The sequence below is a fragment of the Symphalangus syndactylus genome, chromosome 5, assembly GCF_028878055.3.
Source record: "Symphalangus syndactylus isolate Jambi chromosome 5, NHGRI_mSymSyn1-v2.1_pri, whole genome shotgun sequence".
Classification (NCBI taxonomy): Eukaryota; Metazoa; Chordata; class Mammalia; order Primates; family Hylobatidae; genus Symphalangus; species Symphalangus syndactylus.
The window spans coordinates 114,866,759-114,880,626 of NC_072427.2; the positions used below are offsets into that span (position 1 = coordinate 114,866,759).

The 13,868-nt window shown below is 37.6% G+C and overlaps 1 protein-coding gene and 1 long non-coding RNA gene across 2 annotated transcripts in view; one reads left to right on the forward strand and one right to left on the reverse strand.

Moving 5' to 3' along the window:
- The window catches only part of SAMSN1 (SAM domain, SH3 domain and nuclear localization signals 1), a 163,367-nt gene that overhangs the window by 73,009 nt on the left and 76,490 nt on the right, over window positions 1–13,868 (forward strand). Inside the window, 1 exon segment of the mRNA XM_055279301.2 lies at window positions 1,393–1,745. Within this exon segment, the coding sequence (XP_055135276.2) occupies window positions 1,393–1,745 (353 nt within the window).
- Window positions 1,282–10,102, reverse strand: LOC129482841 (uncharacterized). The gene is made up of 3 exons (XR_008657827.2): window positions 9,948–10,102; window positions 3,242–3,456; window positions 1,282–1,793 (listed from the first exon to the last, which is right to left on the reverse strand). It is a non-coding gene; the product is annotated as an uncharacterized lncRNA (long non-coding RNA).

The window sequence follows — 13,868 nt, forward strand, 5'->3', positions numbered from 1 at the left end:
CCATTTTGATAAAGTCTTAAGATAATCATTAAACATTGAGGATTTTTTTTATTGCCAAGTTATTTTAAAACAGACATCCCCATCTATTCTTGAATTTTACCCTGTATTTATGCACCACCCTGTTTCTCCTTGCCTTCAAGACCAGGCTCGGAGACACAGTGAGAGAGAGCAATGGAGGAAGCTCTGCAGTGTCCACTGTCCCCATTCCTTGGCCATAGAGAACAATGTATTTGAATTTTGATGTAAGCATAGCGAATTGGTATGTCTATGGCATGCAACTTTGATTTTCATTTATTTATTTATAATAGCATGTCTTAATTAATCGAACTCTTTAAAAAATACCCATTAAACATTTGGATTTAAAGGGATTCCATGACATAGAGCAGTTGACTCTGGGTGATATATATTTCTGTTTTCTGTAACTGTTTTCTACATTACTAGAAATTTCATCAGAGTCTTTGCCACATTGTGTAAATATAGATCTCACAAATGAACTTTATAGTATTACAGATATGGCTTTTTTTTATTTTTGTCGTTCTTGCTTTTTAAAAACCATTTCACCGTGAGACACACTGCATCCATAAATCTCTTGGCAGATCGATGTTAAAATAGACAATTTCAGAATGTCAGTAGGATTTCAGTCCAACCCACTGAGATTTTATTCTTTTAAGTAAGGCAAATAATTTTATTTGTTTCCTTATAATTCTTTATTATACACATGACCTTAAAAATTAAAAATATTGGCCAGGCGCCGTGGCTCACGCTTGTAATCCCAGCACTTTGGGAGGCCGAGGAGGGCGGATCACGAGGTCAGGAGATCCAGACCACGGTGAAACCCCGTCGCTACTAAAAATACAAAAAATTAGCCAGGCGTGGTGGCGGGCGCCTGTAGTCCCAGCTACTCGGAGAGGCTGAGGCAGGAGAATGGCGTGAATCTGGGAGGCGGAGCTTGCAGTGAGCCAAGATCGCGCCACTGCACTCCAGCCTGGGCGGACAGAGCGAGACTCCGTCTCAAAAAAAAAAAAAAAAAAAAAATTAAAAATATTTAAGAATAGAAATATAGAGGTGGGTTTTTTTAATTGTATTTTTTTCTCAAATATCTTTCAGCATATTATTTGTATGTGGCCTCCATTCATTCCAGTGAGATAGAATTTAATCAATAGTTATGGTTTCAAAAATGTCAGAAAAATGTGACTCTTACAAAACAAAAAATTTTATATAGCAAAATAACTTGCTTTATAAATAAATGCTGCTGTAAATAATTTTATAAAATTGAATGACTTCTTGGTTTATCCATTGCGGTTCATTTATTTCTCTTATATAAAAGGAAGAATAATTTCTATATGTGAAGAATTATAAACATAGTTTTTAACCTGTTTCTTTGTCATTCAGAAGACGAAGATGACACATTGATTTCTTGTTTGAAATTAACCAAGTACCGAGAAAAGAAAGTGAGTAGTGTTAGCACAAGGAGGAAGGAAGAAATGGAGATTAGATTGGATACTCTTTCTGCATCACTGGGTAGATCCAGCACTTTAAATGACTGCAACTTGGAAGATAAATTAGCTTGGTATGAAGGTGAAGCTTACATGTGGCATCACTGGAAGCCTTTTCCTGAAAACCCTCTCTGGACATGTGTTGATTTCCAAATAGCACAAGTTGGACCCTGGGACCACTGCTCCTCTTGTATTCGCCACACACGTCTCAAGTCTTCCTGCTCAGATATGGATCTCCTACATTCATGGGTAAGTTTGCAAACTACGGAAATGTGTCATCTTATCTGGGGCTTTGTACTGTCGGGAAAGAAACAGATAGCAAAAGTGCTAATCAGTCAAATTTATCAGTGTCGGAAAAGTTACCAGAGCAAGAGTTATCTTTCCAAAAAGCAACCAAACTCTTGTGACTTTTACCCACATTAACATTTCATATATTCCTTTGTGTACAAATTAATGACTGCATAAAATTTTTCCAGAGATTTCTTTTTGATTGAAGGAAGATTTCGTGTGTTGACTGAGATCAAGAAAATGTGAAGTGAAGTGTCTAAATTATTGCAATTATAATGAAATTTCACGAAAAATAATAGCTAATTTTAATGAGCATTTTCTTTGGGCCTGCCATTTTCCTAAGCATTTTATATGCATTATTTCATTTAAATCTCACATCAACTCTATAAGGTAAGGACTTACATTGTGAAATATTACCTTAAGAAATATTATTTTTGGCCGGGCGTGGTGGCTCATGCCTGTAATCCCAGCACTTTTGGGAGGCCAAGGCGGGAGGATCATGAGGTCAGGAGATAGAGACCATCCTGGCTAACACGGTGAAACCCCGTCTCTACTAAAAATACAAAAAAATTAGCCGGGCGTGGTGGCAGCTACTTGGGAGGCGGGAGAATGGCGTGAACCCGGGAGGTGGAGCTTGCAGTGAGCCGAGATTGGGCCACTGCACTCCAGCCTGGGCGACTGAGCAAGACTCTGCCTCGAAAAAAAAAAAAAAAAAAGAAAGAAATATTATTTCCCCTCATTTTACAGTTGAGAAAATGGAGGCACAAAAAGTTAGTAACAGGTGCAAAGTCAGACAGCTAACAGGAGGTAGAGCCAAGACCTATAACCTAGGTCTTGCTTTTAGCTAGAGATCCTGCTTTTAGCTACTACATCAGAATGTTTTCCATTTACGAGGGCAGACTCTAAGGCTATTATGTGATACGTGAGAAAGAGTATGCTCTCTGGAGTCAAACAAATTTGGATGGATTCTGGCTGTGCTACTTTTCTTTTTTTGGCTTGGATAAGTTGTTTAAACCTTTTAATCTTAACTTTCTTAACTAAAAAATGGAAATAGTCAAGAAGCTAAAGTCAAATATTATAAATCTTCTAGTACTTAAGAGTGGTACTTTTTTTTCAATTTCATTGTAAATTGCTCAAGGCATGTTTTATAACTTTTTTTCCCTACAGCTCCTCTGGTCATGTGTGTTTTCAGTGAATGAAGGGGACAATTTTGTGTATCCAGTGAACCTACTCTCTACCATTTTCCTCAAAGAATCAGTCTCTTCTTAGACAGAAGCTACATTTTATAACATATTTAGAGGTCTCTGAAAAGGCATATTTTCTCTTGGAACTTTTTTTTACCTTTTAAGATTTGTGCATTAAGTCTGCAAAGACTAGAATTAAAGTAACTTGTGTTTAAAGGGCCATGGTAAATATAACAGATATCTGATAACAGACTTAGAACTGATGAAACTGACCAACATTAATCATTTCTAAATATCCTCCTTCTTCTTTAGTCTTCATCTTCTTTTCTGGGACTGCTGCACTTTGCAGGTTTTCTCTTACAGTAGCTTCTTGGAGAGTAGCCGGTAATATACTTAGGACGTGCTTCTGATGACTCCCTCTGACAGCTTCAGAAGCAGGATCAAGGCAGGTGACTCCTTGGCAAGTGGCTAAGCTGTTGTATAGGCATCTGAACACAAATAGTCAGAGTTTCCTTCAAGAATAAAATCTGGACTCCCTAACTTGGCATTTCTGGATTTCATCAGTCTGGACTCAATCTAATTTTTCAGTCTTATATGTGCACTACCCCCACCTTACTGATTTCCTATGCTGAACTGCCAAACTGAATGATTTGCTATTCCTAAAGGCTGTCTCACACTTTCTTCCCTCTATCTTTGTGACTATGTGATGGCCTTTGCCTGGTATATGAATTCTCTCTGTTAGAACCCAGCCCGTCATCCCTTAGACTCAGATCAAATACTTCATCATCTAGAAAGCTTTTCTGAGTAACACCAGACAGAAGTAGTCCCTCCTTCCTTTGAACTTCTACATTATTTGAGGGCATTATTCTTTCATTCCATATTCATGAAACACATCCTGCCACCTACGATTTGCTATTCACAATATCAGGCACTGGAGATACAGAGCTAAATGATATCTACACTGCCCTCATCTTCATGGAACTTACCATACTCCACTTGTGCTGGAATTAGTTCAGTATCTGTATACTTCGTATGAATAACTTATCTTTGTATCCTCTATAGTTCCTATAATGTAATGGGTCCTCAATAAATATCTGAACAATTGGCCAGGTGTGGTGGCTCACACCATTAATCCCAGCACTTTGGGATGCCAAGGTGGGAGGATCACTTGATCCCAGGAGTTCAAAACCAACCTGGGAAACAAAGTGAGACGGTGTCTCAAAACAAACAAACAAACAAACAAACAAACAAACAAAAGTGAGCATTTTCTAACATGAAGTGCAGAACAGAAATAAATAAATAAATATCTGAGTAGCACTTGTTGCCTAAATAAATGGAGCTTAGAAACCAATGGACTTTGTTTCCATGGATCCAGATAAAGCATATTTCTTCTTGTTTTTCTAGCTGTTCTTATAGCCAAAGCTTTCCTTATTCTAATAAATCCAGTTATACATAAATTATTTTCTACATGTGAGTGTTTGTGGATGTGTGTAGGTGTAGGGAAATACACAGTAGTCATATTTTTCTTTTTTGTTTAGATAGTTTTGTCTATTTTAATATATAACTTAATGATTAAGTGAATTTTATCTGCAGAAGGTCAAACATATCTACAGAATGCTCAGAATTTCAGATGATACTGTTCAGCATTCGTGACAGAAAAGCCTCAGTGGACTTGGAGAGAGGGTTCAAGAGCATGTTAGAGTTAAATTGGTTTGGTAAACTTAATGAGACCACTTACACTCCGGGATTTGAGACACTAAAGCGAAAGAAGTTGGATGAGTGCAAATTATTATTTTTGTATTCTACACATATATTCTATAACAACAACAAGTGAAAAATATCCAGTTTCATTTTAGCATAGCTGGCATTTTTTTCAATAGTAATTGCAGGGTTATTATTTAGGTTATTTAACTTTCATATATAGAATGTAGAGAAGGCAGTGTTGGGGTTTGCAAAGATGTGCTTCTGTAATGAATGTTACTTACTATTAATGGCAGGTAGTCAGAGGCGACATTTTTGCAATTTAAAAGGGTAAGAGTGTGATTATATTTTTAAAAATATATGTGCCAAGATATGCAGATATGATGGAGCTGGGCCTAAACCCCACATTTCATGGGAAATGAATCCAATCTACAAGGACACTAGTTTCTCCTTGACTTCAAAAATTTTAGGAATAGAACATTCTGGTGTCTTTTTTTTTTTTTTTTTTGGTGGATTCTCACCCTGTCGCCCAGGCTGGAGTGCAATGGCATGATCTTGGCTCACTGCAACCTCTGCCTCTTGGGTTCAAACGATTCTCCTGCCTCAGCCTCCCTACTAGCTGGGATTACAGGTGCCCGCCACCACGCTCGGCTTATTTTTGTATTTTTAGTAGAGATGGGGTTTCACCATGTTGGCCAGGCTGGTCTCGAACTCCTGACCTTGTGATCCGCTTGGTGTCTTTGATTCTATTATTAAATCAGAGTTTTTAGGTGGCCTGAAATTAACTCATATTTGAGGAAGTCCTTGTTCACCCAGGTATGCTTCCTGCTAAGCCCACTGTAGCCTCCCAGTCTCAAGGTGGGTGCTGATGGATTTAATGTAGCTCCGACATTGCCAGCAGAGTGAGCTTGAGTAAACTCCTTACCCTCTTTCACCCACTAATTCCAATTCCGTAAGGTGGTTTCAGTCCTACTCACTCTCTTTCCTCTGAGTAACCCTTTGCATACCAAAAACACCCAGTAGTTAGGCAAGGTTATTAATATCTATTAGAAAAGTTTAATGAAATAGTGTTGGGATTCATCTATAGTAAGTAATATTTATTGCAAAAATCAAAGCACCCAGAGGTCTGTAAGACTGGAACATTTTATTCCATTGAGATACTGTAAACAAACTGAATCAGACAGGGAAATGTATTATTTGTCAAGGGCTCTTCACAGAAGTCAACAGGAAAATGAGACACATAGAGATGCTTAACATGAAGTTAAGTTGTTTGTAATGTCTGTGGGATCTGGGAGTGAAGAAATATATGTGATTATGGAATTGATATAAATTGAGAAAGGTAAAAGATCAGATTTATGAAAGGGTATACTCCACAAGAGAAATGGGAAAGGAAAAACGAAGGATGACGATCTTTTCTAACATGTGAAATGAGTGGTGTTGAGAGGGGATTTCAGCTGCATCTTAAGAAAGGGAATAGCGGAGGTGACCAAAAATAATCTTTGAAGCCAAGTGTTTCAAATCAATTTATAAGAAGAATAACTGAAGAGTACTTATGAAGCTCTGTAAGCTAAGAGCATGGAACATCTTAACAAAAGGAGGAAAATGAGCCATAGGCTTGGTAGGGAATGAGGGTAAGGAAGGATAGAGTTTGTGGGCTCTGAAGGAGACAAAGTCTTCCTTTCATATAATGTTTTTATAATAACACATATATTTTTCAAAATCTGTGAGACTTTTTCAGATTTATAAGGCTAAAAAAATTATTTTTATAAGATTAAGAAATGGGGCCGGGTGTGGTGGCTCACACCTGTAATCCCAGCAATTTGGGAGGCTGAGGCAGGCAGATCATGAGGTCAGGAGATCGATCGAGACCATCCTGGCTAACACAGTAAAACCCTGTCTCTTCTAAAAAAAAAAAAAAAATATATATATATATATATATATATAAATTAGCCCACCATGGTGGCATGCACCTGTAATCCCAGCTACTTGAGAGGCTGAGGCAGTAGAATCACTTGAACCCAGGAGGCGGAGGTTGCAATAAGCCGAGATTGCATGCCTGGACTCCAGCCTGGGAGACAGAGCGAGATTCCGTCTCAAAAAAAGAAAAAAGAGGCCGGGCGCGGTGGCTCACGCTTGTAATCCCAGCACTTTGGGAGGCCGAGGCGGACGGATCACGAGGTCAGGAGATCGAGACCACGGTGAAACCCCGTCTCTACTAAAATATACAAAAAATTAGCCGGGCGCGGTGGCGGGCGCCTGTAGTCCCAGCTACTCGGAGGCTGAGGCAGGAGAATGGCGTGAACCCGGGAGGCGGAGCTTGCAGTGAGCCGAGATTGCGCCACTGCACTCCAGCCCGGGCGACAGAGCGAGACTCTGTCTCAAAAAAAAAAAAAAAAAAAAAAACAAAAAAAGAAAAAAGAAACGGATGCAATCTAGACATGAACAAGGAGCAAATATCCATTCCTCCTCTCAAATTTCTAAAATATTTTCAAACCCATTTTATAAAGATAGCGTGAAAATGTTTACAAAGTGACAGTAACAAAAGATCTTTCAGGAAGAGGCAAAGTCAAAGACCCAAAAGAACAGAACAGAGACCTGCTTATAGAAGAATTCAAACATAGTATAGTGAGAAAAATTGTAACAGTGAGAGACAGAATGTAAGGTGCCTCCTAAGCCATCCAGTCTATGAACTTGAGAGCTTAGAAGTATGCATGTGTGTCAGGAGAAGGAGTGGACAAGAGAGTTTACTGGATCTTATTAAAAGAAAACAGTAAAACGGAAGAATAAGTAATAGCAATTTTTGGTGTAAAAATTCAATAAAATGGCAAACACTTTGTAGTACCTGTATATAAAATAAGCCTGAAAAAAGGTCTCTCCAGACATGCAAACACATTTTTTATTAGATAAAGAAGAGCTTGTAGAATAAGCACATAAAATATGAGATGTTATAATAGTAGAAGATGTCAGGTTTATGGAAATTCTTGAGGTTGAATATGAAGAAAGTAAATCGTAAATGTGCACACAATGTTTAAGTGTCTTTTCCAATAAAACCTTTTACAATAAAAATAAAGATAAAATGAGAAAATGTAATTTCTCTGTAAGTGTGAAGTATTAGTGTAGAAACCCAGGACAAATAGAGATATTATTAAAATAGACTTTTGAGACACAGCAATGTAGCATTCAAACCCATCAAATTATTTGGGTTGATGTTTGGCTTTTCCCAATTACACAAATTTCATGCATATGTGAAAATAATAGTCCTGGGATCTAGTTATAGAATTGTTATGGAAACCAAGAATCCCTCTTCTTCATGAATTACCCTAAGGATTTTGTTCTTTTCTCTCTTCGTGTGTTTTCACTCTGTGCTTGTTTACTCAAAGGCACCATATTAAGGAGAAAGTTGAATTGATACTCCTTATAATTGAATTGATACTCCTTATAATTGAATTGATAGTCCTTATACTCCTTATAATAAAATCTTCCTAAAGTCATCATAAAACGTTTGTAATTTAGGTTAGTTCTTATGATCGTGAAATAAGATCCATGATAATCAATTGTAACTACATTTTGGCTTTCACAAGACAGTTGGAGTATGTTTCATTGGATTCTCAAACAGAAGGAGGAAGACAATTATGGACAATCTGAGGCGGGTGGGGGAGGCCAATATGCTTATTATCCATGAGAGACCTAAATGTCCTTTTTACTTAGAGCCTCTCTTGCATGCTTCAACAGAAGGAAGCAAATCACCAAAGCTGGGCATCAATCTTTGGCAGGAGAGAAGCCTGAATGTTAGAACACTTGAACGAGCTCATTAGAACATATAATGAGCCTTGGCAAATGCTCCAAGTGTTGCCAAATTTTCTTTTATTGCAAAGAGATATGTTCATAATTCAAATATTGCCAGGCAAACTATAGAAAAGACATATTTTGCATGTGTAGCATGGTGTGTTAGAGGCTGTGTTATACCCTTAAGCAAATACTGCTCAAAGCCAGAAGAGTCAGCTGTGAGCTTAGCTGTCATAGTAGGCTCTCTTTGGATCAAATTGCCTAATCTCCATGGGCTTCTATCTCCTCATCTTTGGAATGGAGAAGACTGTCAATGATTTTTAAGATACTTGCTGTCTTCAATAGTTTGGGTCATAAAGATACAATGAGGAAGATAAATTATATGTGCAGAAAAAGTTTTGTACATAAAGGTTTCTTTCTAATTTTTCAAAGCAATTTTCTTCAGATGATGCCTGTTGGCCTTATTTCTACATTTTTTACCTTTACCTAAGCTGGTTTAGGTTTAGGGTTTTGTTTTTGTTTTTGTTTTGTTTTCTGAACAACTATACTTCCTCTATCCCATCTACTTTCTCTCTCCCTCATGGTCTCTGGATGCATCAGCCATAACTTAAACGATGTAAGCCAGAACCAGCAAGTATGCATATGAATTCACTTCAGGGCTACAGAAACTTCTTCATGAACCAGAATTTTCATTTTCGTTCTCAGGAGCTCTCACCATTCAAACAAGAAGTACTTTAAAAATCCTTTTAAATGCTATTTCAGAGGAATAAAGTCTGCTTTGAAAAAATGGATAGGTGAAGTTTAAGTAAGACTGTAGAAGGGAGCAGAAGATCAGGGTCTGTGCGGTATAAAGAGTGCTTGGCTAGAGAGAGACATCTGCTTTTGCCACCATCACCCTGACCCCCACCCATCATCACATACACACTAGGTGCCACCTTGAGTGGTTCATGCCTTTGAAATCTTGTTTTCAGCACAGAGACACATTGTGATAATCACGGTCACCACTGACTTAGCACTTGACTTTATTTCAGGTACTTTTATGTATTCTTTTAATTGTGTTATGATTCAGTAAGTGGTACCATGGTATCATTATTTCTATTTTAATTGTAGAAATCTGAAGCTCAAAGAAGATAACTGATTTATGCAGGTGGCAAAGCAGGATTTTAAGCTGAAATCTACATAGAATCCAAAGTTTTTCTGCAAAGATCATGGCTTTGTAATTTTTGAGACTAGGCTAGTAACTTACCCTTACTTATCTCATCTATAAAAATGGAGACATCAGCTCCCACCTTGCAGTATAAAATGACACCTTGCATGTGAAAGGGCTGATTAAAAGTAGGGGTTTAACAGCTTGATAATTAGAGACCCTGCCTTCAAGGTGCAATATAACTTTTCTCACATTTGCTCTTACACTAGCTCTATGAATTAGGCAAAGCATTACTGCCATTTTACAGATAGAGAAATTGAGGTGCATGAAGATTAAGTGAATTACCTGAGATCCCAAACAGCGTATGATGGCAGAGCTGATGCTGAACATAATCCTCCTAACTCTTAGTCCTGACTTTTCCTATCACTAAGTTGTCTTTAAATTTTGCAGCAGATATATAAATAACCGTGGCAGTAAAGAGAAGCAGCATATGGTGGAAACTTCATGAGTCAAATAAGCCTGGCCTTCAATTGTGACCTCACCATTTACTGTCTATGTAACTGTTAAGTCACTTCATTTCTTGGAGTTTCAGTTTCTTATCTACCAAATGGAAAACACAAAGATTTCTTTGTGGAATTCTAGTAGGAATTGGACTAGATAATGTATGTAACATCTTTAGCTGTACCTGACACCTAATTGGAACTTAATGAAGAAAAGCTATTATTTTCAAGGGAAATTATTATCATTTAATTATAACTTATTATTATATGTTTCTAATTATTTGTCATTCAGTAAACAACAGCATAATATTGATGATATAGCAGGTATTTCCCTGAGCTGTGCGGCCACAATGGTGACAAAAACAGGTTCTTGCATTGGGATGTCACCATCAGCAATTCTGAGCAATTCTGTATTACATGAGAAAATGTTGCATTGAATTTACATTGCTGGTTTCCAGTAGTTTTTAAGATTATTTCATATAGTTTGCCCAATCATCTCCCTGGAACTAAGAAAGCTTGAGCTAACTCACTGAAATGTATACAGTGAGCAACGGGTGAGAGTTTACTTTTAGCTTCTCGGGGTTACTCTAGTGACCCCATGCCTGTGAGTCACTGGGGAAAACAGACAAAAAGAAGAAGAGGCTGGAGTGCACATGCTGGCATCACCATTGCCCTTTTCTGACCTCCCAAATTGTGACTGTATTGACAGTGTCTTGCATATGTAAAATGACGTTAGCTTTTTTTTTTCTTTTTTTTTTTTTATTATACTTTAGGGTTTTAGGGTACATGTGCACAATGTGCAGGTTTGTTACATATGCATACATGTGCCATGTTGATTTCCTGCACCCATTAACTCGTCATTTAGCATTAGGTGTATCTCCTAATGCTGTCCCTCCCCCTCCCCCCACCCCACAACAGTCCCCGGAGTGTGATGTTCCCCTTGACGTTGGCTTTTTAAAACTCTTCTCATATATTTTATCATAGCCACATCACATATGCATTTCATGATATTTTATTTCAAAGTTATAATATAACACTCAGTCATAACTACCTTTTTCAGAAAGAATGAAAAATGAAGGAAAGAAATTCATGTTCCCTCTCCTTCCTGGGAAGTTGTAAAGCAAGTGGTTGAATTCATTCTAAAATCCCTTATGAATATTCAGTGTAAGATCTTTATGCATCTTATGGTTCCCAGCTATTAAATACAACCATACTGATGAATAATTGGATTAGAAATATGGCTTTATTGCAGCTCACCTCAAGCCCAACCCCAGTGGAAGCCCATGTCTCACCCATAGAAAGGATTTTTTAGCCAGGGCACAAGATACGTTAAAATCAACAACTGATTTATTCATTTACTCAACAATTTGTTTTAAGTATTTACATCATGCCAGATAAGGAGGATAAACTGTTGGGTAGAAACAGATTATTGTGAACCTCATAGTCTAATTAGAAACAAAAATATATTTAATCATATAAATAAACATGAAATGCCAGCTTTGATAAGAGCTATGATTGTTACATGGCTCCGTGAAGGCCAATAACAGGCGAGGAGTCAGAAAATGCATTCATGGGTAGTGATGATTGAGTTCAGATGTGATGGAAGAGAAGAGTTAACTAACTGAAAATAAGGAGAATGAGAATTCATAATGGCTGGGAGCGAAAACACGGAGATGTGGGATAAGGTAAGCCTGAGGAAGGAGTCAGACCACATATGGTCTTACAGGTTATGCTGTTTTGCTGTGTCTTCCCTAAAAGCAATGAGGAAGCTCTGCAAAAACTGTTTTAAGCCAAGGGCTTATTTTGATATTTCTTGTTGATTTGTTGAGGATATGAGGCTTAAGTTGATATTTTGGAAAGATCACTCTACATACAGTGAAGAAAATAGATTTGAAGGGAAAAATAGATGAAAGATGATGGTGGCGTGAACTATGGTGGTAGAAAGACAGAGTTTAATGAAAAGCTCTCAGGCTCATAGAATTATGTCTCCAACATATACATTTCTCCAAATGAAAGAAATGTCAGTTTCAAAAGTCATCTCTTGTGATGCCAGCCGAAAAGCTCTATTCAATTTAGGACATATGGTCACAGATGACAGCAGAGAAGTGATACAATGACACGACTGCACATTCCAAATCTGTCCTTTAATTTTTAAAGCTCAGAAACTCATAGCCACCCTACTGGCTTAGTGGAATTATTACCAGTGGATAAGAAAATGTCATCCATTTGCCTCCCCTGATTCCACTTGGACATAGGCCATTGTTTCTACAAAGAGTGGCTTGGAGCCATGCAAGGTTTCAAGGGAAATTGGCCTTTTAGAGGGGCATATGAATAGATAATGCGTATTGCCACTGTAAAATCTCTAATGAATATTAAAGGTGGCTTTCATTTGTGGTGATTGAAATGAACTCATAAATTCTCTCTCTAGAATGCGGGAATTTTTTCCTCCCTATGGAGAGATTTAATGGATTTGCGGCATTCTGAATGATTTGGCAAGAATTCAGAGGTACCTGCGCAGTCACCCACAAAGGGCACTTAGTTTCTCACATGTGATAGTCAACCACCACAAAATATTTTCTTTATGAACCCAGAACGATTGATGCAAGCCACTGTAACTCATGACAAGGTGTCAGCTGAAAAACTGGGAGGGAAAAGTGGTTAAAGACACCACAGTTTTAAAAACAAATTTGACTTTTAGAGGAGAGTTATTTCCTTTTAGAAAGAAAAAGTTAGGCCTACCATCTGCAAGAAATTTAGATTAGTTGTTTGTGGCAAGAACCATCATATTTTGAGGCCACTGAGAGTTCCTACTGCTCTCTGTATGGAGTGGATTAAATCGTTCCCATATAGTGATAAATATATTGCAAAAAGCCATATCAGGAATACAGTAGTTGTAACAGTTAATGATAGAACTTCCAGTTAAAACAATATTCTTTGTGTTTCTTTGGCCAGTTGCCATTTTATGTGTGCTATTTTTTGATAAGATAATTTTTCACATTTGCAGAATCAATAACTTTCAAAGCTTTATACAATTGAAAAGAAAAATTGGCGGCAAGAGTTCTTGGGAGTTTTGCTGGCTGTGTGGGCTTGGGTTAACAGAAAAAATCTGGGAAAAAAATCTATCAAAAAAGCAGATGAGGGTTAAGATTAAAAATATCATCAGCACTAATTTTTTTGTACACATCTAAGGAAAATGGGGAAATAATCCAAAACAGCAAAATGGGGAAATAACCCAAAATGGCAGTCAGCCAAAATGAATTCATTTATTTTACTGTGTAATGTGGGAGAGAATTACCTTTTCAGAAGAAGTAACTTTTAAATGCATTTTGTTTTTGCTTAGAGATAGGGTCTTGCTCTGTTGCCCAGGCTGCACTGCAGTAATGCAGTCACAGCTCACCACAGCCTCTATCTGCCAGGCTCAAGCCATCCTCCTACCTCAGCCTCCCAAGTAGACAGGACTGTAGGCATGCAACCCCATGCCTACCTATTTTTTTTTTTTTTTAAATAGAAATGAGGTTGCTATGTTGCCTAGTCTGGTCTCAAACTCCTGGATTCAAGTGATTCTCTTTCCAGCCTCCCAAACTGCTGAGATTATAGGCATGAAGCTACCTTGCCTAGCCTTTTTAATGTTTTTTAATGCTGGACTTTCAGAATCTGAAGTAAAATGAATTCTGGTTAATTTTGTTATTTTGAAGGAGTGCATTTTTGTGAAATGAATCTGTCATCCTGCTTTCTTATATTATCAGTAAGATACCGTGAAGTAGGT